The sequence below is a fragment of the Psammomys obesus genome, unplaced genomic scaffold (genome assembly GCF_907164565.1).
Source record: "Psammomys obesus unplaced genomic scaffold, mPsaObe1.curated_primary_1811, whole genome shotgun sequence".
In the NCBI taxonomy this organism is placed as follows: Eukaryota; Metazoa; Chordata; class Mammalia; order Rodentia; family Muridae; genus Psammomys; species Psammomys obesus.
Genome location: NW_026590061.1, coordinates 4339119 through 4365123, shown reverse-complemented (window position 1 = coordinate 4365123; position 26005 = coordinate 4339119). Strand labels below are relative to the sequence as shown.

The following is a 26005-nucleotide window of genomic DNA, read 5'->3' as shown; positions in this document are numbered from 1 at the left end:
GCAGCAAACCACAACGAAGGTGCTCGGTGCACACGGAGCCCACAGAGCGGGCCTGCTATCTTAGCTGATAGTTTTCTCAAGGCTGAGCTTTCTTTGTCCATCAGTGCATGCTAACCAGCAAAAAGAGCAAGATCTATTCTCTGGGACAGTTCTTGGCACGCTTATCCCACATTTTTATATCCCTGGGAGCAGTGTAGACACCCTTCTATTGGGCTGCTCTGGAGACATGGCAGGTTTTTTATTTATTTGTGCGGTCAGAAAATGGTGTTCTCTTCCCCACAAACCCCCATACCATGCCAAAGGGCTCCTCAGGTGTGATCCTTGGCACAGAGTTGTCATTGTGTCAATCGGGACTCTGCTCCCACATGATGGGTTCTTGGCGACTATGTCCTTCTTGTGTAGACACTGAATATATTCGATGTATAAGAGGTTCTCAATAATCACGAATTAAAGTGTAATTATTTTTCTTCCCTATCATTGCTAGAGTGAAACGATATTTAAGGATTAAATAAAATTTAGACACCTCTTTCACCAACTTTTTCTTCCAACGTAACTCAGGGCATAGATCATCAGCGATACACAGCCTTTCCAGGGGACTATGAAAGTTAGAGCTAAACATAAGGTTATGTAAGAGTGAGGGGTGAGGGAGGACTAGAGAAATAACTGAAAATAGAAAGAAAAAAGTATTTAAAAAATCTGTCCTGAATTAAGAGAAAGTTGAACTATTGCTCGCTGCTTTCACACAGTGTGGGAAACCCTCTGGGATTCAATTAAAATATGATGGAGATGGAAGAGGGAGGAAAGCACCATCAACCAGGGCCTCATCCACAAGGCCATCTCTAAGGATGTTCCTGTACTGAAGGGGAAATGCACCAGCACGGAAGCCCAGAGGCCTTCCGAGTGCTAACACATGTCCCCAGCACTAAGAACTGTAATTCCATTCAGTCTGCTTCCAGAGAGGCAAGCAGGTCAACGCAATGCACTGGTGGGGAGAACGGAAATCAAAGCCTGTCTCCAGTTACAGTCATACATATTCTACCTCAGAATACATGCTTACATGAAGCTGCACATACCACACTTAACACAGAGAAACAGAACAACCCAACTGGTTAGGCTACACCAGGTACCCCACAGAGATCCCCTTCCACCGTCAAACACTGCAGCTGGCAGATCGAGGTTCACACCAGCAGACACTCCACCTGTTTTCTTCCCTATTATGTAGATCTGACATTTGGGTGTGAAATGGGACTCGGTGCAAAGTTTTCTTCTACGTAAGTTATGTTCCAGTTTGAGCAGTTTCGCGGTCATATTCTCTTGCTGCAACTCCCGCTGTACCAACCTTTCTCTTTCTCTTACTGTTGCTCCTTATGTAGGATTTGCTCTGATGTAGGGCTCTCCCTTCAGCAGAGGTGCACAAGTAAGGCTCATCACTCACTAAGGAAATCTCCTTCTAATTACAAGGATCATAAAGAAATCCCCTTATCCACCATGGAAATCTGGTAGCTATTTCCACAGAACAAAAATACTTAACTATTACAAATCAGGTGAAGGGACTGCTGTCTTTTAAATGAAGTAAAGTCTGGAAGGGAAGTATTTTCCTGAAAAAACAATAAACAATACCTTGGAAAGAAATATTTAAAGAAACTAAACACTTATGTATATCTCATATGTTAAACCCAAACATTCCAAATACAAATAATCTCATTTGGGGGGTTTTATTATGTCAGACTTTGATTTTAGCATCAGGTCTGAACAAACTATTCAGGAAGAATGGGAGGATTGGAGGGATACACTAAGAAAAATGGTATTAAATTAGTGTCCTCAGCCCATATTTTATTTTTAATAAATTCCATTGACTTATTGATTATATTATGTGTTAATGAAAACAGCCACTAACAGAGGTAGCTGCTATGTTTCGTGCACTGCAGAGAGGGACTGATGTAGTTCTAAAATGAAACATAATCCGATCTTTGTTTTGCACTAGGCTAGGCAGCGGATGAATATCGGGATCAGATGGTCTGTCTTAAACCATGATTCAAGTTAACAAAGGACTGTGACAACAAACAGACTTGTAAATAAGAAAGTCAGAGCCAGAAGAAGAGAGTGGGGGGGACACAGAGGAAGAAAGGAGGCAAAGAGGTAGACGCTGCATGTAAAACACATCTTTGTTACACATTTTTAACAAAATTGCCTCTCTGTTTTACCCTTCTACCTGGACGGTGTCATTATTTTCTCGGGCCCTTATGAATTTTTGCCTTTGAAAATCCCATCCTTCATCCCAAAGGAATAAATGAATAAATAAAACAGAATATTTTGAGTTATATTTTATGACCCAGTCAGTATAAAAACAAATACATTAGTGTTATGTCTGAAAACACTTCACACTAAATGCTCGCATCTCTCTTCTGATTTTAAAGGAAATAAAAGCCTGGTCTTTGGGTCTGGAGTGTACAGGCAGCTACAGGCCTTGGAGGGCCTGTGGTTCCTACTCTACAAAAGGAACTTTCTCCCTAACTGTTAGTTTTTCCTTCCGATCAGTCAGCAGTGTTTGGCAGGAGAGCTTCTCTGACAGCATTCCTTCTCTTCAAATCATGTGAACATTACCAGCGTCCACCTGAAGGCCACCAACTTGCTACCTGATGCTTTTATGAGCTTTCACGGCTGCTATCCCCAAAACACAACCTAGGCAGACACAGGACGCACAGCCTCTATTCCTTTGGTAGCTATGCCACTAGACACTGGAATATTTAATCTCTCCTACATTTCTGGTTGGTTGGTTTCTGTTTTTTTTTTTTTTTTTTTAATTTACTTATTCTTTTATTGAATGTCTTGTCTGTGTATACACATGTGTACCACATGAGTGGCGGGCACTCACGGAAGCACTGGATCCCCTGGGCCACGAATTACAAACAGTTATGAGCTGCCAGGTTGGTACTGTGAACTAACCGAGGGCCTTTTCTAAGGCAGCCAGTGTTCCTAACCACTGAGCCATTCCTCCAGCCCCGGGGTCCTCACTGTCCCTCAGGCTGTAACCCTTTCATATGGCCTTCATGCTGTGACCCCCTCAGCATACAATTATCTTCATCCTTATCTCATAACTGTAATTCTGCTACCGTAACGAATTCTAATGTGTGTATCTGATATGTAGTACACCTGATGTGTGGAGGGTGAGAACTCCTGCTTGATATCCTCTTTAATGTTTCATAGTAGACAACTTAGACAAAAACTCTTAAGCTATGCATGTCTTATGCCTGGACTAGCAGCAGAATTCTTGAAAACCAAATGAGTTTATTAATTTACATTAGTCGAGGGCGTGTCTCCTCCCCGTAGCTTTCTTGGGCTATGCGATCACAGGCGGATGTATACACTAAATTATTCTTTGGCTGGGCTACTTAATAACCAGTCTGAGACACAGCTGGGATGCGCTGCTATACAGTTCGTCACGTGCCCTCTGTGTTAGACAGTTGGGAAGATGGCTGTCTTCACAAGAATTCTGAAGGCTCCATATGGCTCCACTCTGAGAGGCGAGGTTAGCCAGATACATCCTGGAAATCAGAGGGCGACAGACAGCCCCGCCACTCTCCCTACAGTCAGTGACAAACTCAGACTAGACCAGGCGGAGAACTGTTCCCACCCACTTCCATAAAGGAGTCAAAATGACCACTGTTCTCCTGTCCTAACCTCGAAAATAAAGCAGATTTCATTTTGAGATTCAGTTTCCCCGTGTAAGTATGCCTCAATGGGGAAAAAAATCATCTTCTAGTTACATGTTTCCTAAATAATATTTAAAATAATGCTCCTCCGAAGGGTTTGACATTTGATTTTAGTATTAAACCCACATAGCTGAACACTCAACCCCAAGACTAACATTGACCTATGTTGTCATTGGTGACACAAAAAGCCAGCTGCTTTCTCACACAGACTGCATCTCTCTGGCCAAGGAAATCACATCCTCAGCCCGACTGCAAGGTTTTGTCTCACTTTCCTCAGACACGGTCATCGCCATAGGTGAAGTTTTCTTGAAAGGGTGTTCTTTCTGCCTTAGAATGTGGTGTTCTTCTACATTGTCCCAGAGAATATGTAGGCCTCTCACAGGAGGGTGCTCCCATGAGGGAGGCCAGTGTGCACGGTCCAGAGGCTTGTGGAGGACCTTGCTGTCCTCGCTGAGCCTATGACACTGCTCCAGATGCCTAGTGTTTGGCAGCTCCCTGCTTAGGAGCAAGGCCACTGCTGAAGAGCGAGGTGGCGGTGACAGTCTCTGGTGGGCTTTCTGACACTAAAGAAAAGTGGAAAATAGTAGTTCTCTGGGAGATGGTGATTCACCAAAAGTGTGTTATCTTAGTAACCCATCTGGAAAGGATAGGAAAGAATGGGAGAGTGAAGACAGCCAAATCACTGCAGAAATAACAAACGGGCCGTAAGGGACTCAAAAGCAGGAGGCTGGCCTGCTGCAGGGAGACACAAAGAAGGTTTCAGGGAGACAGACAGGTGACATCTCTTCATGTCTAATGGAAGGATAGGAAAGCAACTCAGAAAAAATGAGCCTTCTATTGCTCTCTGTGGATGCTGGCAATTCCGATGGCAGCACAGAGTGATGTCCGCACCCCGCCACGAAGGGTGATGTCCCTTTACCTCTGCACAATGATGTCTGCACACTGGAAGCCTCAGGAGGGAGCCCACTAGAACTACAGTCTTTCCAAATGCTCTGCCAATGGATGGCAAGGGCCGGCGAGATGGCCTGTTGTGGAAGGGGGGCTGTTTCCTAAGACCTAAAGTACGTCCACTCTTCATAAAGTCACTTTATATCTGACAAATGCTTCAAGGTTTTAACAGATGAATACACGTGCTGCTCAGTAGACCTAGTTACTAAATAAATATGAATTTACGGAGAAGATGAAGAGCTTCATGCTTCTCACAAGGCTGTCACTCTTAAGTCCTGAATGTGACTTCTCAAAGTGAGCCAAAAATAGACCACGTGACATCGATCACCACAAGAGGCTGGCTTTTAAAGGGTGATGGGGTTTTTGTTGTTGTTGCTTGTTTGTTTTTTACCATTTACTCTCAAATGTTACACAGCACACAATGGAAATCTAGTGAGGATTTTGGCTGTTTCCTTTCATTCGAGGCTGCATGATATTTACAACAATACTGAAAATATGCAAATTGTCGTGACACTGACCAGTCTGTAGAGTTGATGCCTTGGTATCAGGAAAATGGTGTAGGCTAGACTGGTTAGTTGTTCTTACAGTGGTTGGTTGTTTTATTTTTAGCAGTTCAGACAGTAAGTTGGCTGCATAATGTATAGAAAAAATGGGTCGAGGGTAAGACGACTTAAAGACCAAGAGAGAAACCCATGCTTTGGCCTCTGCAGTGCCCTTCCAAGCTGAATACAGTCTGTTTCCACGGCCTGCACGCGAGATCCAGGATACTAAAGAAATGAGTTGAAACAGTAGGCAAGTCACAGAGAAGAGAAAGATCCAACAGTGGGAAAGGGGACATCAGGAGCTGGTGTACTCGGCCAAGAACCAGGAGACTAAAGAAGTGATTGCAGCATGGGTGTCCTGGGGAAAGTCCCAGCGGGGCGGCAGCAGCGCCCGCAAGCCAGTGTTTGCCTTGCTGCACACTCGGCTCAGTGTGCAGATGTGGCCCTGTGGCACCCAGAGACAGAAGGGAGCTCTCAGAAGCCACGGTTTATTCTCAGTCCCCTTGGGCAATATAATGAAAGCTGGGGACATTGTCTCCAGGTTAAAAAACAGTATGAGTCCATAAATCAGGGCTTCTGAGGATTTCACAGATTCCTCGGAGCTCCTCTTACAGTCTTTAAGGTGATTTAATACTCAGGGTAGAAAGAAAAATTCCTTCTCTGGGGGTTAGTGAGGAAGAGGTCCCCGGGATCATATCTGAGATGCAGACTCCTGGGCTGGGTCATGAGCAGGAAGAGCCACACTGTGGGACTTTGGGCTCTTTTTGCTCTGGTCCTTCAGCCGGATCCCACACTGGACTTTGGCGGATTCGTCAGTGTTTTAGGATAGCTACATAAACACTCAGAAGGTACAGTTCAAGTCTAACAGACAGGTAACAAAACATCACTCCAGAGCCTCCTGTTATTTCACATGCTTGTCTCTGTCTATCTGTCCATCTGTCTGTCTCCTCCTCATAAAGGAATGGGGAGTGCCTGGTTAGAAGGGAGACCTGGCCCTGCTTTGTGAAGCACACTGTCCTTTATTTCTCTTGGTGGCAGCAGGGGCAGAGGGGAGACTCTCTGTCCCATCAGGTGACAGACCTCACTGCCCACCTCTTCTCCACCACTTGAAGATCGCTGAGGACACAGAGGAGAGATCCTACAACAGCCATGCGCTGTCTGAAGAGTCACAACTCCTCATAAACACAACAATGGTAAATCATTTGATGTTTCATTTTTAGAATATCAAACAACTAAAATCTCATTTTTTCCTTTCCAAAATGGCCATTTCATCTCCTCAAAACCAATCGTTGCCACTTTCATATAAAACATATTTTTCTAAGAAAATTTGAAAGTAGATAATGGTCCAACTACTAACTCTAAAATGTTTTAAGAGTATAAGAAGGGGGTATTGTGGGGTGAGAGAGAGAAAGAGAGAGAGAGAGAGAGAGACTTAAATGCCATGGCTCTTCTAAGCAGCAATTTCCCCAGATGAAGAGGTCAGCACGGTTTAGCTGTGCACCGTCGTGTTAATTTAATATGACAAGATAAAGCAGTAATCGGGCTCCTGGAGGCTGCAGAGCTCCCGCCACCCAGGGACGTGCTGGAGATGATGTGCGCTGCGCGTCACTTTTACACAGTTGCGGTGACAGAGCCCCTCAAGTTCGCACATGCAAATCCTGCCCTTCCTTCGGCCCCCTCTCGCCCGCCCGCCAGCCTGCTCGCCCGCTCGCTCGCTCAGGCTGGACTCATTCCCTTGCAGCCCCTTCCCCTCTGCCTGAGGCGCAGGTAGCCCACAGCCACTCAGGGCTAATCTCTGCAAACCTAACGCTTCGCCCGTGACAGGGGATGCACAACGCACACCCCTCCCACAGCCACTCTGTCAGGTCTCCTAATTTATGGGGAGACATCCTGGGACTTAGATAATCCACTGATCCCTCTTGCCTCGGCTTTTATATTTCAGTCTGTCGTGTTAAGTTGTCAGGAGCATCGCTTAAACCGATGCTCTGCGATTCCAGATTTACTTGCTGAGGCTGAGTCCTCAAAGCTTGCCTTCCTAAGTTGCACTCAGCAATCATCCCTAGGAAAGCTGCTGTGTCTTCACTGGCATAAATCTAGTAATAAAACAACGAAGTGTTTTAGGTAAGGACAGTTTAGAGAGAGACTCAGGGTTATAAGCAGAAGAATGTAAAACTGAATAAAATTTGGAATTTTAAAGGATGGCGTCTGTCTAGTTCTGTCTGTGGGAAGCAAAAACACCATATGTAAAGGGGGCCATGTTTCCCTCTATGCAAAACAGAAATAATTACACAATCCCTGAAGAGGACATAGGCTGACAAGGAGAGGTGAGGGACCAAATGGGAGGCCATGGGAGCCCCTTAGGAGAGTGAGAAGTCAAAGTTTGGCCCCTATCAGACAAAGGCGGAGCTACATCTACGAGGCTCATCCTGGGGTCTAGCATCGCAGACACGGGTATTTTGGGTGGGGATGTCAGTTTTAGCTGCGATATGTCAGATTTTTGACAGCCGAGCTGTGATATTATATAGAGCCTCAGATCATCTTCTCCTTACATCATCTCAAGCTGTTCTTGTCGGTAAATTAGAGCAGAGAGATCAAAGGACCAAACGCAGTAAACACAGTAGTCATAAACAAAGGACGGAGCGCCTCAAAGGTCACGAAATTCCCCAAATTCCTGAGTGCACCGAGAGGGGGAAAATGTGAGAAGACACAGAAATGACTTAAACCTTGTTAAAAAGCCCCAGCAACCTTATCACGTGTTAAGAGAAAATGAGTTTGGAGCCATTACCAAGTCCTTCACAATGGTAACAACAACACCATTATTTAAAAGTGTGTCTGTGGTGTGCCACCATACCCGGCTGGTACTGATACTGGATTCTCATCATAAGCTGTTTAGAGAAGCTACAGTCAATACAGAGGAAGGGTTAAGACTTTTCCAACACACACACACACCCCTACATGCACACACATACACCTAAATTAAAAGTTCAAAATGTGTTTACTCGTGAGCATTGGTGTTTGCCTGTGTGTATGCATGTGTACCATGTGCATGCAGCGCCCTTAGAGGCTAGGAGAGGCTGTCAGATCCCCTGGGAGGGGAGCTGTAAACGGTTATGGGCTGCCATGTTGGTGCTGGGAATGCCACCTGCTGCCTGGAGTTCGGTCCTAATTCATGAAATGCAACACGCGTGTACTTAGGTCTAAGTTCCATGGCTTTCTTTGCCTCTGCTTGCTAACTTGAAATGCAGCCTTCTCATACATGCCTGGAGCCCGGCACATGCTCCCCAGATGCCTGCACTCTTGACCAATTTCTGTTCCCCTCTAATTACATACAGTAGGAGCCTTACACACCGGGGCCGTAGTTGTTAATGGTTCAGTAATCTGACCTGTGGGCCGCGTCAGTATCTTCTGAGGTAATCCATCTTGGCCATGAGAACTCCTCTGAGGGAGAAAGCTGCACATCGTTGCCCTACAGTCCGACATTGTGGCTGACACACAGCCCACGACACACAATGACAATCATTTTGGTGGACTATGAATTGCATATCGCATCACAGTGGGCCCCCTGTGACTCCAGCAGAGCCTGGGAGCTGACAGCTGGGCAAGCACATTTGATTGTGGCCCACCTGTGATGAAGCCCTCTGACCGCTTCTCACAGGGTGTCCCCGCCATTGGCACAATACTCCTATCTGATTGAGAAAGGGCTCCAAGCTGTATGGCCTCACTCACAGGGGCACTTCCTCGAAGGAGTGACACTAATTCCATAGTAGCTCAGGCTGTCACCGTGGACTGGGACGCTCACCTCCCCAGTGTCCCTTGTCAGATTCCCTGGAGCAAGAGTTACAGGTGATCACAAGCCACATGTCACAGGTCCTGGGAACCTCTGACTATGCCAGGAGCACTAACATGCCCTCTGGAGTACCTGAGTGCTCCCGGGCGCCTCAGCCACTGCCTTACGGGACACTAACAGGTTGATAGTGATTTGTTAGGACAAAGGTTAGCAGGCCTCCTGTGTGCCATTGCACCAGAACTTGAAGGAGTGCTGTGGATACATGAAATAGTGAGATAGAGTGATTTCCATACAAACATGAGGGCCCTAGTTCAAGGCCAGGCACACATTAAAATCCAGGTATGGTAATGTGCATTTGCAATCTCTGTGCTTGCTGGGGAGTGGCAGCTGGGGTCCTTGCGATCTGCTGGCAAGTCCAGCCTGTCCTAGCGGGTGAGCCTGAGGTCTGAGCCTCATCTCAAGAAACAGTATAACGCGTGCAAATCCCGAGGGACACCGCCAGATGCTGTTATCTGTTCTCCTCGAGCATGTGACCACACCCACCCAAACTGCACGCATGCACCCGCAGAGGTCAGATAAGCTCTGAGTTCAGATAGATAAACAAGTAAAGATTTCTCAGGGCCTTTAAAATTGCTTGTTCTGATGAAAAGGATTTGAGCACCCAGCTCGCACGGCTCTTGAGTGTCTGGACTCTGAAGTCATAACCCAAAGTCTAATTCTTCCTTGGGGGAGATATAAGTCACTTCAGGAACAGAACTGCTTTGCTCCTATAACTCGGGCTATGATGGAGGGATGTCCAGAGCAGACGTGCCGGTGGGTGTGACACACAGGGTGTGCCGCTGCAAGCCAAAATGTTCGCCATGCTGCTACTGCTGGCACCGGCCCCTCTAAGCAGCTCTGACGCCCGAGGACCTCTGCGTTTGAGTGTCATGTCTGAGGCAGAAGCTTTATGAACGACTCACGGGGGTCACTCAGATTTGTGTTCTCCTAATGGCTCCAGGGAGGTGAGAGTCTCAGACACACGGAAGCGTGTTCAGGAGCTTCTAGGTCCCTGTGCACTGAGGTAAGGGAGCCACTGCCCTGAAGCCTTGCAGACACTGGTTAGAGCCCCTTCTCATCCAAGACCCCTGTTTAAACAGAGATGTGGGGCTTCACGTGGCTGGGGAGGGAGTCCTTTCTTTCTTTTTCATTCATTCTTTCTTTCTTTTTGTCTTTGTTTTTTTTTTGTTTGTTTGTTTGTTTTTTTGTTGTTGTTTTTTTTTTTTTTAAAAAAAAAAACATGGTTTCTCTGTTTGGCCTTGGCTGTTCTGGACTCCCTTTGTAGACTAGGCTGGCCTTGGACTCACAGAGATCTGCCTGCCTCTGCCTCCCTGAGTGCTGGTTACAGGTGTGCGCCACTGTGCCCGGCTTTATATCATATTTTCATGTTTGTGTAGTACATATTTATATTCGTAAGAAGTCAATGCTACTTAAAGTAATTTTGGGAATATACTTACGCGCCTGTCTTTTATACCTTACCTCCGCTTAGAAATTTCTTATTAACCCCTGGAATGTTGCTTTCCAGTTTAAAACTATCAACGAATACAATTTACTGCTTTCTCTCAACATAGGCTTGAGGTTTAAGAGCTAGGAAGAGAAGGTGAACGAGCAGATCTCCTGTGCGCAATGACTGCCATGTCTGCCTTCCTGCCACCCAGGCAGCCTTGACAAGCTAAAATGAGTCACCTTCTTCACTGACTTGATCTTGTGATGTGAAGGTCACAGCTGGTCAAGGCTGACCTCCTTATATGCACACTGCCTTTGGCCACGTGGTTCATTCTTAAATATGGACTACAGTAAAAATCAAAGCTTCTCGCCTTCACATAAAAAGAATGTGTACCCAAGCAGCCCAATTACAATTGCCATCTCAATTAGCCTTATGGTCTTGTCTGATTTCAAATATGACACAACTTCTCCTCTGCCATAAAGGAATAAAGAAAACTAAACAAAAGAAAATGAAAAGCAGATTTTACTGTTTTGCAAAGGATCTGAGCCTCGCTCTCAACACCCACGTCAGGTGGCTCCCAAACACCTGTAGCTCTGTGGCCCTGTTCTGGCCTCCATGGACACTGTCCTCACATGGACACTGTCCTCATGAACATGTGTCTACACAGAGACACACCCATGCAAACAATTAAAAGATAATTAAAACAGATACTTAGAAAGAAGACATAACAGGCGACAGGTGGGAGGGCCGCACAAGATGGTCAGAGCTAATCCTGAGTTCAGGTTTGTGCCAGCTCAACTCTGAGGTGGCATTTTAGAGGTGGCAGACGGGATTTGAATGATGTGCTCCAACATTCTGGCAGAGCGGGTTTCAATGGTTTAACTTTCTAGTAGAGGGGATTTAAGTGGTGTGCAGGGCTTTAGCTTTCTGCTACAGGATGTTTAAATGTGAGCAACAGTCTAACCTTCCCCCAGCATGACGCTGTTGGTGAGGTAAACACAGAGTTCACATTGGCACTGTTGCTGGAGGAATCGGCCTCCCTGAAAGCCCCACCCCCTTTATCTTCTCATTTGTTTTCTTCTGAGGCAGTCCAGATGCTCTCACTGGCTACCGCAGGTGGGCCTTTAGCCCACGGCAATCCTCTTGCCTTAGCCTCCCCAGCCTGCCACCCTCCCTGGCTCCCTTAGAGTTTTCTACCGAAATGTTCTATTTCTAAACACATCATCTCCTGATCTGGTTATTTGTTTCCTTATACACCTGTGAAATGGAAAGCCATGTCAACAAAATGAGAAAACATAAGTCATGCTGAAAATCCATACTTTCTCACATTGCTGATCTGCTATTGTTTCCTTAAGTTACAGTGGAAAGCTGCACTTTGTCACATGGCTGTCCTGACACTGCTTCCTTATGTCTGAAGTCCTAATGGCAACACTTTGTCACAATTTCAGGCACATGCGAATGCTCACACACACACTGCCATCTCTGACTGACAGGCCCAGGAGCTTGAGTCTAGTTGGACAAGTGAATTTCTAGTTCTTAGAGATCCTTCCTAGAAAACAAGCATCCTCACTGGAAGGGCCCTGGGACTCTACGACTCTTGCAGCTGGCTGCATTTTTGCAGAGGTGAAACGAGAAATGACACACGCGTTCCTGTTCTCACAGCCCTTAGTCAAACTACCCTCTTACTCCAGAAATGATCCTTTACCCTATTCTCACCTTTTGCTCTCCACTTTTACTTTTCAGCCATCCCTATGAATTCTCAAATATTAGAAATCTGAAAACAGAACGGCCAATTACTAAAACTGAGAAATGGGTGAAAAAAAAAAGAAAAAAGAAACACGGTGGAATTGTTTCAAATGGAAGCTGTAAATACTACAGGAAGAATAACATCCTGTCTCCAGGGGTCACAAAGAACAAGCTGCAAAGGGAATCTCAAGACCAACGAAGGTCTCAGGATCTTGTTTGCTAAATGAGACTATTAAAGATAAGTTACCAGCAGTGTGGTCAGCCAACAGATGTACAAAGACTTCAACCCATTTGAGTGAATGGCCTATGCTGATCTGTGGGGAACTCAGTACATGCCTGTGTTATGCAGAGGCCACTGAAAGCCTCATGAGCAAGACCACTGTTCTTTAGCCATCACGTACATTAAGAGGAATGGAAGCTGGCCACAGCAGAGACCGGCAATTCTCCAAAACGCCAGGTCTGTGAAGAAGCGGGAAACAGGTATCAGAGCACTCTGCTGTGGGTTCCCCTTCATCTGTCTTTCTGATCATGAAACTATTGAGCCCCACAAGGTGGTTTGTTAGGAAAGATCTGAATAGACATGATAGCCCGCATCTATAATCCCAGCGCTTGGGCAGCTGAGGCAGGAGGATTGACAGAAGCTTGTGGCCAACCTTGGCCATTAGTACATTTCGAAGAGAAGGGGAAAGAAGTGGGAGAGGAAAGCAAGGAGGAAATGAAGAGCACAAAGTTAAATGTCTCCAGCACAAACTAGTTTGCATACAAACCTGTCATTACTTGTTGGACCCGAGCACAGATGATCACCCCCTTCTTTGTCAAAGTCAGACTGTAACTAAGAAGTGACACAACCAGGACCACCACCAAGCATGGTACAAGTCTTGATCCTTAGAGTCCTCGCTGCAATGGAGCATCTCAGCCACAGAGGCCCCTGTTCTGTGCAGCAGAGATGGCCACCCCATACACCAAGCAAATACTGAGCCCCAACAGATCAGACATGTCTTTATCCTGCAGCTTCCCCATTATTTATGCTAAAAACTTTACAGCACGCTTGTGACTGTTCCTTTTTTTTCCCCAGACTTGTTCTGCTCTGAGCTATCTCCACTGGGGTAAAGTGTTTAAACGGAGGACAAAACCAAACGCTAGTGTGAGGAGCTTGCAACAAAGGAAGTTAAAAGTGTGTGTGTGCATTGGTGCTTTAAACATTTTGGTGCCTCGTATCATGTGGAAACAAAACTCAGATTAAACTACTTGGATTCCCCCCAAATCTCACTCCCCTTTCAACAGGGAATCGTCTCCTTTTCACAAGAGTTCCCACCTTTAAGTTAACTCTGTTCGTTATATTATGGTGATGACTCAAGCTTGATTCCAAACATAAAGCCTCATGTAGAAAGTCATAGCTTCTTGTTAATGTCTGCTTTACTTTCCCACAGTGGCTCGCTGAAGCGGGAGAGTACCGTTTAAGCTAGACTGTCTGACCGGCAGGCCCTAGGACCGTCCTGTGTCTGTCTCCCAGCTCGGGGGTTACAGGCACTCACTGGTGTGCCCAGCTTTTGTGTTGGGGATCTGAACAGAGGCCTTTACACTTGCAAGGCTGGTATGTCACTTACGAAGCCCTCTCCACGGTCCAAATCAGCACTTCTGTGACTTAACAGGGGCCAACCCCTCCTCGCACAGAGCTGATCCGAATGGCATGGGCACAGGACAGGATGATCTACTGCCCAATTTCTCCAGCAGCTTCTGTAGCCCTAGCTGACTGTGTTTCACTGTCTCCATCCCTGAGAGCCCCGGGATAATTTCCCAGCACAATACACACAGAAAAATTGAACTTCCATTCAAACACAAGTCTGGAATTGTGTCTAGATAAATAGCATCAGGGGTATTTTGTGACAAAGTTTACAGGGTGATGCTTGTGACCACGTAATTTCATTGTATGATAAACATCAATTTACCATAAAACAACAAATGCAGACCTGTCAGCACCTTGCCTTGCTGCGATTGAAGTGGCCTTGTTCAGATAAGAAGCCTCTCTTCTAGCTACAACAGGTTAGAGATAAACCCGCGAAATCGTTCTCCCTGTGGAATGATACTGCCTGCGATCATAATTTTACACTACCACCAGCACATATGGCCTGGGAGCTTACTTTAGCTGAATCTTGCTGAATCTATTCTCCGTGCTATTAACTGAGGGTGTCCCACGTCCCCAACATTCAAAACTAATTACACTTTTGTCTAGAGTATAGGCTAGGGCTCTCCCTCAACAGTGAAAGTCTCATTATTATAACTAGCACAAGGACCACCCTGGCTTAACAATACAGGGCTTGGCACAATAGCTTAGTGCTAAGTTTGATATACAAAACTACCAGACATTGAAGAGCTTATAGAAAGGATCAGAGTGATCTTCACCACCTCACAATGAAGTTTTCATTCCATGGTTTATTTTTGAATGACACACACATTCTTCTCTCATCCTTAAATTTTTTTAATAATATCAAGAGGTAACACTATCCTAGATATCAAAAATGCATAATTTATTCTTCTATTGTAAGCAAAAATTCATATAACAGGCATCTAAAGTCACAGCCTCTATATAACTGTTAAAGATAATCTTGTGTGGAAAAGAAATCTAAGTGCTGACTGTGAGCCCGGGCCCACCTGAACGCTGTGAACCAGTACATGGGATGAGTGTGTATTTCAGTGATTAAGGCTGGCTTTCCTATACTGGAGCCCTGCTATGTCATCCTCAAGAGCCCCAAACTCTGTCTTTTATGAACGGGTAACTTGAAAATGCACCTCATTTTATTTCTTTGAGAGACGCGAGGCGGGAGTGGACTTGCACTAATTGTTTCGTGCCTGTTCTGTGTCCACAGTGTTGAGGCACACCGACTCCAACATACACCACGGTGCACAGGGTGACCATGGAGACCCAGAATTCTGAGTATTTCCAGAAAAATACCCTACATATCAACTGGCAATGAGATAATAAAACATCTCATATATATGGGATACATGTGTTTGTGCATGCGTACACACACACATACACACACATACAGTACACATAGCCTGGGATAGTGGGATTTAACTTTAGTCCCAGTGACTCAGGAGGCTGACAGATGAAAGATGGCTTGTGCCACAGTCAGAGACAATATGGCACCTATGAGTCTGTATCATTAAAGGGCGCAGCTCATTGGCACCGCTCTTATTTAGAATGCCCAAGATCATTGGCTGGACCCGAAACAATGCAAAACAAGAAGTATCTGCACTTATTTCTTTTTGATAAGATTCAGTTACACAGAGAGCAGGGCACTCCAACAACTCCATATTGAAAATAACATATTGTTCCTTCGAAACAAAAGTGGCTTAAGGAATCAAAAGCAAGCTCAAAAGAGCAGAATAGGCTTTACAGAAAAATAGACAAAAGATTATTCTGGATCCACGGGTGGTGGTGGCTTTCGCTTCACATCACATTTGCTCTGGAGCTGGGAGGTCGCCAACAGATGCGGCGGGCAACCAAACAGAAAATGAGCACCAGAGGCTCTTCAGCCCCTCCGAGCGGCACCCATCCCTCTGACACCACACACCCTGTGCTGACTAGCATGAGATCACCTGCTGGAGATCTTTCAGTCAGCCTGTCCATGGCAGAACTGTTCTTAAGGTCAGCCTGAATCATAGAACTACTCATTTGTTTCTGAAACGCTGAGGCAACAACCAGCCCACTGTAAAGAAGTAGGCAAAACAAGACAAAACCCATGGGCTGAGCTGATGGCTTGATCTACAGAGTGCTGGTTGCACAGGCAGAGGCTTGGAGCCAAGCTCACATGTCAGAACCATGCATGGCAGTGCGTGTTTGGGATCTTAGTACTGGGGAGGCAAAGACAGGAGGATCACAGGGATTGATGGCCAGATAGGCCAGCCAAGACCAAAGTGAGCGCCACATACACAAAGACCCTGCCTCAAAAGTAGGGCAGAGCTAAGCAAGAAGGAGGACCCTGGGTAACATGCTCAATCCTCAATCAAAATGGCAAAAGGGATAGACATTGGAAGAGGGTGAAAACAAGGAACAAGACAGAAGCCTACCATAGAGGGCCTCTGAAAGACTCTACCCAGCAGTGTATTAAAGCAGATGATGAGACTCATAGTCAAACTTTGGGCAGACTGCAGGGAATCTTATGAAAGAAGGGGGAGATAGAAAGACCTGGAGAGGACTGGAGCTCCACACAGAGAGCAACAGAACCAAAAAATCTGGGCACAGGGTTCTTTGCAAAGCCTGATACTGATACTGATACTCCAACCAAGGACCATGCATGGAAATAACCTAGAACCCTGACACAGACATAGCCCATGGCAGCTCATTCTCCAAATGTGCTCCCTAGGAAGGGAAACAGAGACTATCTCTGACATGAACTCAGTGGCTGGCTCTTTGATCACCTCCCCCTGAGCTGGGGGCAGCCTTACCAGCCCACAGAGGACAATGCAGACAGTCCTGATGAGAACTGAAAAGCTAGGGTCAGATGGAAGGGGAGGAGGACCTCCCCTATCAGTCGACTTGGGGAGGGGCATGGGAGGAGATGTGAAGGGAGGGTGGGGTTGGGAGGGAACGAGGAAGATGGCTACAGCTGGGATACAAAATGAATAAATTGTAAAAAATAAAAAATAAATTAGACAAAAATAGGGCAGAAAACGCCCAAGACAGACACCAATGTTGAACTTTGGCCTCTAGATGTTCATGTCCACATATTTATGTACACCAGAACACAGCTTTGCACACAGACATTCAGTCATTCCTACACGAAGCACACATAAAAATAAAAACAAGCAAGCAAGCGGACAAAAAAGCCAACAAAAGATAGAGGAGGACGTTTATCATCCATAGGTTAAAGGTCAGGATGGTCTTTCCAGTCATGGCAGAACCGTTCTTCCACATGGTCTGTTGGAGGTGATCAGGGAGTCAGGCTCTGCAGTTAGCTGTCTGGCAACGTTATGAGGGCTTCTCTGAAGAAAACAGTAGCACCCCCGTGTGCTATCACTTTACCCACCCGCGTCCAAATCCCGCAAGGATCTGACTGTCTTACACTGCCGTGTGTCTATCACAAGCTTACGACTGCATTCCTCCATTCCCAGCATTTGTGCTGGCGACAGCTATCCTACCCCAGACTTTCTCTTAGTTAGACATTTAGTTTAATTCCCCAGATACTGAGAAAATCAACAGGAGTTCAGAAAGGTCGACATCCATATCTGGCTCTTACTTAGGCCTTGAGGCTTTCATAGCTGGACTCCAAAGTTCTCATTTTTATTTGGTGATGAACACCAAGTGTGTAAAGTTCTCATGACAGGAAATATCTCTGGACTGAAGTTTTATATGGAAAGTCTCCCCCTGATTCTGTCAGGCAGCCTTTGAGGAAGCACTCCAACACACAAAGATTATCAAGCTTTCTCCCTTTACAAAGATACTGAGTAAAAATGTAGAGACTATATTTCCTTATGAAGCATAAAACTCTATTGTGTGAATAGGACAATAGTCTATTACAAAAAAGAAATTATTCATGTTGAGTAATAACACTGTAAATACATTCAGCCATTTTGATAAGTGTTTATAATAGGTCTCCCTGTAAGACCTCACTGCACCCTGATCCTTTCCAGACAGCACAGTAGTAGGTATCACTATAGCTCTGGAGTTTCTAGGAGATAGTCTCCAGGAATTGACATGTTTGGCAACTTTATCCCCAAATACTTAGGATTTATTGAGCCATATCATCTCAAGTATTAATTGAATCATCATAAACTAAGTATCATTTCATGCTTTATTCCAGGAATTGTGTGTGTGTGTGTGTGTGTGTGTGTGTGTGTGTGTGTGTGTGTGTGTATCAGTAAGATGTACTATGCACAGTGTATAGAGACAAACATCTAAATGCACAGATCAGAATGTGGAGTGTGCGAAAAGGCTCAGTGCCATGGATGAAGGGACAAGGTGCTCTCCACTGTCCAAAAATTAAGTGACCACATCTAAGATGTAGTGATCCTTGACCCACTCCCATGGGAAAAGCATATTTACCATAAAGATGGAATTCAAAAATCAGAAATTTATCCCAGGGGGAGGTTTAAAACTGCCATTGAAGATGTTCAGCCAAGTTCACAATTGTGCATGAAGCTGGGCACAGCAGAATCATCAGTCCATGCGGACTGCAGAAGAAACCCAGTCACAACATGGGATGTTTTGTATGAGACAAGCCGCTCAGGTGAAGAGTTTGGGCTAAATCCCAGAAGCAACATGGCACACACATTCAACCATGAGCAAGACAACCCAGTCCTTTCTCCGATGGAGGTGGAGAGATGACCTAGCAGGTCTGAGATGTTAGGGTCATGATATATTCAAGTGTTCACTCAAGAGAAGATAAGCCAATGAAGGCAAGAAGCATCTCGGGTAAAAACAAACCGAGGAACCACTCATGAGTACAAGAAAGTGCAAATGTTGATGTCATTTATTAAGGTTAATTTGGAATTGGTCGTTTGCTTACAAACCCCAATAACTTATACCATAGTGGGTCTCAACCACTGTGGGTCTCAGATCTCCTGAAGAATTCCCTGGAAATCATAGGACTACACAGATCCATATTTTATGTTTTTCTCTAGTATTATTGCAATTATCTAGTATTTTATCTTGCCTATGTGTGTAAGCATGGGCACATGTTCACCAAGGTGTGTGTGCAGAGGTCTGAGGACAACTCTGTAGAGAAGAGTTACACACATGGAGCTACCTTTGTTAAGCCTGTGTGCCCAGCGTCCTTGCATGCTGAGCCATCCCACCATCCTGTGACATTCTCCCATAAACAGAATCCCCTGTCTGTTTCTCGGAGACCCATAAATGATAGATCAGAACTTCATACTGTCCCTAAAGTCACCATTTTTTGTTATATATTCTGCCTCTCTCAGGCTCATTCATCTTTGAGTATGCTTAAAATTATCTTATTGCTATCTTGGCACCGTTCTTTGACCATCACTATTTATATTCAGCCCTGCAGACTTATATATGTGTGTCACTGTCACATGGAAAATCCATCCAAGAAACACACTTAGTTTGGTCATGTCTGAGAGCAGGCAGTGGTCAAAATATTAAGCACATAACACATCAAAGAGACACAATAGCAGACGGAGAGTCTGACTCATCACCATGCTGGCCTACGTGTGTTTCCTACCCACCTGCTCTCTCCTCCTATTTGAGAGGAAGATACAGAACTACAGAATGCTAAGTGACCAGGAGGGAAAGAAGGAGGGACTGCAGAGCAAATGACCAAGGTTGCCGAATGACAGACAAGAAGACAGAAACTATGCCTGACTTGTTGTGAAGAAAAGTCAGGACCACAGATCCTAATAGAGTCAGCCTGACTTTGTAAATCCTGGTTCTGTGACCTGGAACATCTTTTAATTTGACTTTGCCTCGATTTCCTCAAATACAAAAGAGAATTACTAATATTATTTCACTGGATTATTGTGAAGATTATGAATTATTGTGGCAGTAAGAAAGGCTTAGCCCCCCTCTACACACACACAGGCATGTAGGCATGTCTGCACATGTACAAACACAAACACACATGTCTGTGTGTAAGCATGTAAGTAAGTATGTTGCATTATCTAAAATTCTTGGAGGGAAAATCTGCTCATAAGGTTAGATAATTGAAGACTGTTTGACTCATGAGCCTAACAGTGATGTTTTTGCCTCTTCTTCGGGAAGAAGCCAACTTTGATTCTGGCTGACTTTCGCCATGTCATCTTAACATATTCATTACACTTTATATAGATTTCCCCTTATTATATTCCAGAAGCAGGTGTCTCGAAAAGAAAACAAAGAACTAATCATCACTGCTTATGTTCCCTTGTAGAGTCAATTTACTTGAAGGAATTCTATGGTGCCTCAAGTGAATCTTCTGTGTGGTTCTTAAGCACATGATCATTTCAAGCGAAAGACTGAAGCCAAGCTACCAGAGGGCTAGACTGGCGGACAGGGAGACCGTGAGAAACCTACCATTGTGTTGTGCTGAGCAGTGGGGGTCCTAGGACCACAAGTCTCTTGAGTCAGCAGAGAAACTGGCTGAAATTCCTCAGAGTGAGGCTTGTTGGGAAAACTCACATGTAAGGGAAGGTGAAAGGCTGGAAGCCTCTCACTCTCCTCCTCTTCCACTTTCTGTCTGCTCGTCACCATGGCTACCTCTCCATCTGTCTCCCCATACGGAGAGCCTGGTCGCTTGGAAGACATCCTGGAAGGAACAAAAGAGGAGAAAATAATGAAACCTCCACATAAATCCTTAATGCCGTCATTGTGTGGTTAGGGGCCACTGTAACAGAAATGCCTTTTTGTGCTGGCGGAGAGCAGGACGCCATCCAAACACCACTGCACAGCGCACACAATCAGAAACAATGGCCAAGCAGGTAGCGACAGAACAGGGCTTGTTTGCTGTAAGAATAATACACTAATATAGCACTCTCTTGTATTCTGGCTTCTTAAACAAGAAAATTCACCTAAGAACACTGCATAATGCAAGTCCATTCCATTCTAAAAGGTAGAAAAGTATCCATCTAGTTTTACACTTTGATAGACCTTATTCAAAACAGAACATCTGTGAATAGCAAATACTGTGGGCAGTTTAAAAGAAAAAAAAGCACTAAAATTTTCCCCATCAAAAAAAAAAAAAATATATATATATATAATAAAATAAATACATGTTCTCCACTCTAACAAGTTTGCATTGCATTAACAGTGAGATTACTGTGAGACATAGCAATACGCTTGAATGCAGTCCTCAGAGAAACTGACAGAAAGTTGAATATTTGTTCAAAACTTAAGAACTACAAACATTTTATCATTGGTGACTTGAGAAACATTTTACCCGTTCTGGCATTTGGTTCTAACAGTAACACTGTGAGGTAGCAAATCACAAAAAGATCATTTTTAGAAGTTTTGGTTCTAGCTGCACAAGCCTACACATTATTTAAACGTGAATTCACAGTTATTTATTCCTTAGAACATTTAAAGGCAGAAAGAGACCCCTGTGCTTTGATTTGGCAAGAAAGGCTAAATGAAACCAGGCTTAGATAAAGGGACGAGAATTGAGCATTATCTTTGTTTCAGTAGGATTCAGAATATCATCTGAGCTTAAAATACATGGCAAACCTTTTTGGAGAAAGGGGCCGGCTGCTCTTTCTCCTCTCACAGAAAAGTTTTACATAGAAATGGAACTGAACTAAAACGTCTAATGTAAAAAAACAATCGGCTGTCTCATGGTATGTGCGGCTTGATCGGAGCCTGAAAGGACAGATTTATTTTTTGGTTGTTGTTGTTCTTCAAGACAAAAAGAGTGTTTGCAGACCCTTCCTTTTTTATTCTAGACCAGTGCGACAAGAGGCAGAAATACCCACCGACGGAGGCCTTCGCTACTGTCACACACAGCACAGACTTTTACATTTCCAAATGATCTGTTTCTCATCCACGAAGAATGATTCTGCCATTTGTGTTAGACTTTCTCTTGCTCAGTTTACTCATCTTTAAACTGAGAGACATCTGCCTCTTAAGGCTTTTGGAAAGAGAACCAACAGAGTCCTCAGCTCAGGCTAGACACTGGCTGAGTGCAAGCTCTTACTTATATTTACTTATATTGCAGACTTCAGACTTCCCACATGAATCTCCACCCTCAAGGAGACAAAAAAAATAGAAAAGAAAGAAAGAAAAAAGGAAGGAAGAAAGAAAAAAAAGAACAGAAACAAAACCTCAAAATCAGGGAGACATTTCCTTGTAAGTGTTTAGCTGTAAACTCACCAAGCCCATCAGAAAGCTTCTCCCAGATCTGTAGTTCTTAACTGTAAACTAATAGCATGAATCATCAAGTGATTTAAAAGAAATGTTAATAGTGACATTGTTGACCAGCTAAAATCAGAGCAGATCAAGGGGAGGCAGTGTCTACAGGCAGCTGTCATGTGAGCCCTCAGCACTCAAGTGTTTGTAACTACTTCCAACTCCCCAGCAAAGGGCTATCCCAAGTTGACTCTAAATAGAGTGAAAGTGGCTGGAATAAACCAGTTGGAGTTGTTTAGATTTCATTGCTAATCTTACTAGCTAGTTACACTTTTACATGTAACAGACTCCTGAACACTGAGCTTACTCAAATCACAGGGGTCTGATTGTGTGTTCAACTAGCAAACAGCTCATCATATATGAGAAGGGCGGGTACACACACTGGTGAAACACTTAAGGTCTTTGCGGAGAGACTGATCGTAGTACATAGTACTCTAGTAGGAAGATTTAACCATTGGTTGTCCTCAGTGCTTGCGGTTTGCAGGAGCATCAACATTCTGACTGGAATTAATAAATGATATCCCAAGGTGCCCCACCATGGCCTTGAACATAATCAGTCTTCCTGTGCCTGAAAGTGCTAGGCTACTGCCAACACTTGGCCCCTGGTTATTGGACAAGAAAACTAGCTCAGCTGGTCTCCAAAGTCATTCCAATTCTCCAGTTCTCAGAAGGAAGACTGAAGCACTGATTTCCACTTTGCTAATATCATCATTAGTGAAAATGTGAGATCAAGAAGTAGAGACACAGAGAACAAGGTAGAAAGAGAAGATGGTGGCACTATTCTCAACACATATGGCTGCACAGGTCTGCTGCATACACAAGTGGCTGTAGTCACCAAACTCATCCTCAGACACAGTAAAAAGTTCAAGGTCATGAACCTAGAAGGCAACAGATCCCTCAGCTTCATTTTCAAAGTATTCTAGGACGCCTTTCACGTGCTGGCCTTTGGAAACCGAGCTGATAAATGCCAGGTAAAAGGCTTCTGGAAGACAGTTAGATACCTGCAGTGAGAACATGCCTGGTTATGATTCAGTAAGGCTACGTTGGTGAAAAGGAAGACTCCTACCAAACTATACAGAGAGCTCCGACTGCAGGCTATACTGCAGTTTCCAAGCTTCCTGTCACTCACACGCTGACAGCAAAATGAGCAATGGCAAGACAAGGTGGCCTTCTTCCAGTTTTGCCTTCCCAACGGATCCTCCGTGTCAGCTGCTGGGGGCAGAAAGACACGACAGACTCACTGTGGTTTCGGAGGACCGACATTCCCACACTGGCATGTCAGGGTGGCAAGGGGAGGGCACCCAGGGCAATGTGAGTATAAAGAGTGGTCTTACGTGTTTTACCAGTGACAAACCCTGACCTCGGAGAAGCTGGCCTATGACAGACAGAACTCAAAATGGCGGTGTCTCTTGCGGGTGGGCTTCACGGGTGTGGCGGTAGTAACAACTCTATTTTCCGTCTTTCAAGGAAACTTTCCTCAAAGAATTCATGGCTCATGTAGGCCAAGAGAGGCACTTTTTAATCACCAAGTATTATCTTACCCTTACAAAATACAAGACACTTACCTAATAAGATTTCTTTAATGACATTGTTAGTGTCTCTGTTTCAAGAATATTATGAGGTGACTAAGTGGATTTTATGTAAAGGGATTAAAAATACTTACAGCCATTGAGGCTAAGACCCATCTGACAGAAAAGTCAGATGCCCCTGGTTCTACAAGGCCACAGGGTCCTGTGACCTGGGACATTTTCAGGAAGAGGAATGACAAAAAGAAATGCGAGTTTGGGGATAAATAGAGCTGGTTTTCATGTAGGAAGTAAGGGTGGAAGCAGAGATGCAGACGGAGACACTTTTAGAAAGTCAATATAAATTTAGGGTTCAGGTTTATTTAGGAAAAGGAGCAGATTGAGAAGCATGGATGGAGTCCCATCTCTCCTCTCCAGCACTCCTGGGATCCTGAGTTACATGAATGGAATAGAGAAGCAGCAGCGGTCCCCTTGGAAGGAGAAGCTGGCTTTCGCAACAACTCACTTTTTTCTTTCCCTTTTACTGTAATGTTCTGCATAATCATGCTACGGGTGCTGAGAGATGGCCCTCTTACAACGGCTGGTCTCCTGCTGCTGCAGGGACGGTCTCTAGGTAGATCACAAGCACTCTGCGTGGAGGATGCCTCCGTCTGTGCTCAGTCATGGAGAACCAACATGGAGGCAGAAAGAGGAATTGAGACTGCCAACCGAAAAGGAAGCCAGTGGTTCTGGCAGCAGCATGGCGGGATGACCTGGGGGCAGGTTGTTGCTGGGGTATCACCTCCTGAAAGCTACTGGCACAGATTGAATGTCAAGACTATTTAGAGCTCCTTAGTAATTCTAAAAACAGTGACTGTTACAAACCCCAGGTGCTCATCAAAAGAGGGCCCCACCCACTCAAGACACCTGGGCCCTCATCCTGGAGCCTGTGAAGCCTCCATGTTTTAGGGAAGAGCTGGCTTTGGAATTGTGAGATGGAGAAATCTGAAGATGAAGAAATTGTAGCTGGAATCGCTCTGGGGTCCAAAGTGACCCTCATGTTTTCAAGACAGAAAGCCAGAAGGGGCAGAGACAGGCACAAGCTGTCAGATGCTGTGCGATAGCTTTGCAGTGCTGAGCAGAAGGTGAACCAAGTAATGCACACGACATCTGTATACTGGAGGAGAGCAGCTAGAAGAGACCCAGCCCAGAAGGCACCTTGACTTTAGGACCTCTGACTTCAAAATTGAAAGTCCAAGCCACACAGAGTCGGCAACGTAACATAACACCATAATCCAAAAGCCTGGGTTCCACACTGGGCGTTTCCTGAAGCTGAACACCTCTTTCTCCACACACAGACCTGCCTCGCTCTCCCTTCAGACAGATTTCTCCTCACATCTCTTATTCAGTAACATCTCATTCAACACTCTTCAAAGGACAAGCTTCCTTCTTCCCCACTCTTCCTGGGCACAATATTTTATACTTACTTCTTTGTTTATGGCCTATCTCTCCCACTAGAATACAGGATCAAAGGAGACAGATATATTTCTACACATAGGATCTGGGATCTAAACATCTCTGTAAAATCATCTTTCAAGCACATCTGTTGAATGAATTGTTACTAAAGCCAATGACCTTCGGACCGGCTGGAGCCACAGTGCCTGTAAGGTCAACTCTTACCAACCGGTGCTGGCAGTGTCTCAGATGACAGAGAGAGGCAAGTCTGGCCAAGAGGAAGTACTGTCCTCCTTTTTGGAATTCCAATGGTGGCCTTTTTCGTGTGTGCCTTTTCACATGCTAATATTCCTATAAAAATATCTTAATTCAGAGTTCTTATAAAAATATCTTCCAGTTCCACTTCAAATATATGAGGAAGCTGGGAGAGACTGCTAAGTGCCTAGGAGGGCTTGCTGTGCAATCCTGAGGAGCAGAGTTCTAGGCTCAGCCAGGGCTCTGGCTTGCCAAGATGACTCATGCTACAGCTACGACCTGTGAGGGCAGTCACCTGGCTCTGACTTCCTTCTCCGTACATCCTCTATGCCAAGGCAGGTCCACTTACTTACACTGCCTAGGACCGCTCCTAAGGAGCAACAGCACCATGAATGTGTCTGTCTTGAGAAGGAACCCGAATAAAATGAATAAACTGAGTGGGGATGATTTGTTCCTAGAAAATAACCATTGTGTCATGAAGGAACAGGTAATGAAGATACACTGGATCTTCTAGTTTGCCTTTAAGTGAATAAGAAAAGAGATAGACTCATGCATTCATCATTCATTCATTCATTCAATTCATTCACCGAAAAATATTTAGAAAGACTCTGTATTTCAAGTAGGTGGTAGCATATCTAAGAAGCAAAGCACATTATGGGGCAGGTGACTGCTCAGTACTATGTGCCTGGTGAGGGATGGACAGCAGATTGAGGCCCTCTCAACACAT

The 26005-nt window shown here is 44.9% G+C and overlaps 1 protein-coding gene across 7 annotated transcripts in view; it reads right to left on the bottom strand.

Moving 5' to 3' along the window:
- Sox5 (SRY-box transcription factor 5) overlaps positions 1 to 26005 on the bottom strand; it is a 367386-nt gene that overhangs the window by 295462 nt on the left and 45919 nt on the right. For 4 of the 7 annotated variants that reach the window (XM_055605653.1, XM_055605658.1, XM_055605654.1 and 1 more), the window contains exon 2: positions 20240 to 20471. In XM_055605653.1, the coding sequence (XP_055461628.1) occupies positions 20240 to 20471 (232 nt within the window). The remainder of the gene's footprint in view (positions 1 to 20239; positions 20472 to 26005) is intronic. The other 3 variants (XM_055605656.1, XM_055605657.1, XM_055605660.1) reach the window with 1 other exon arrangement.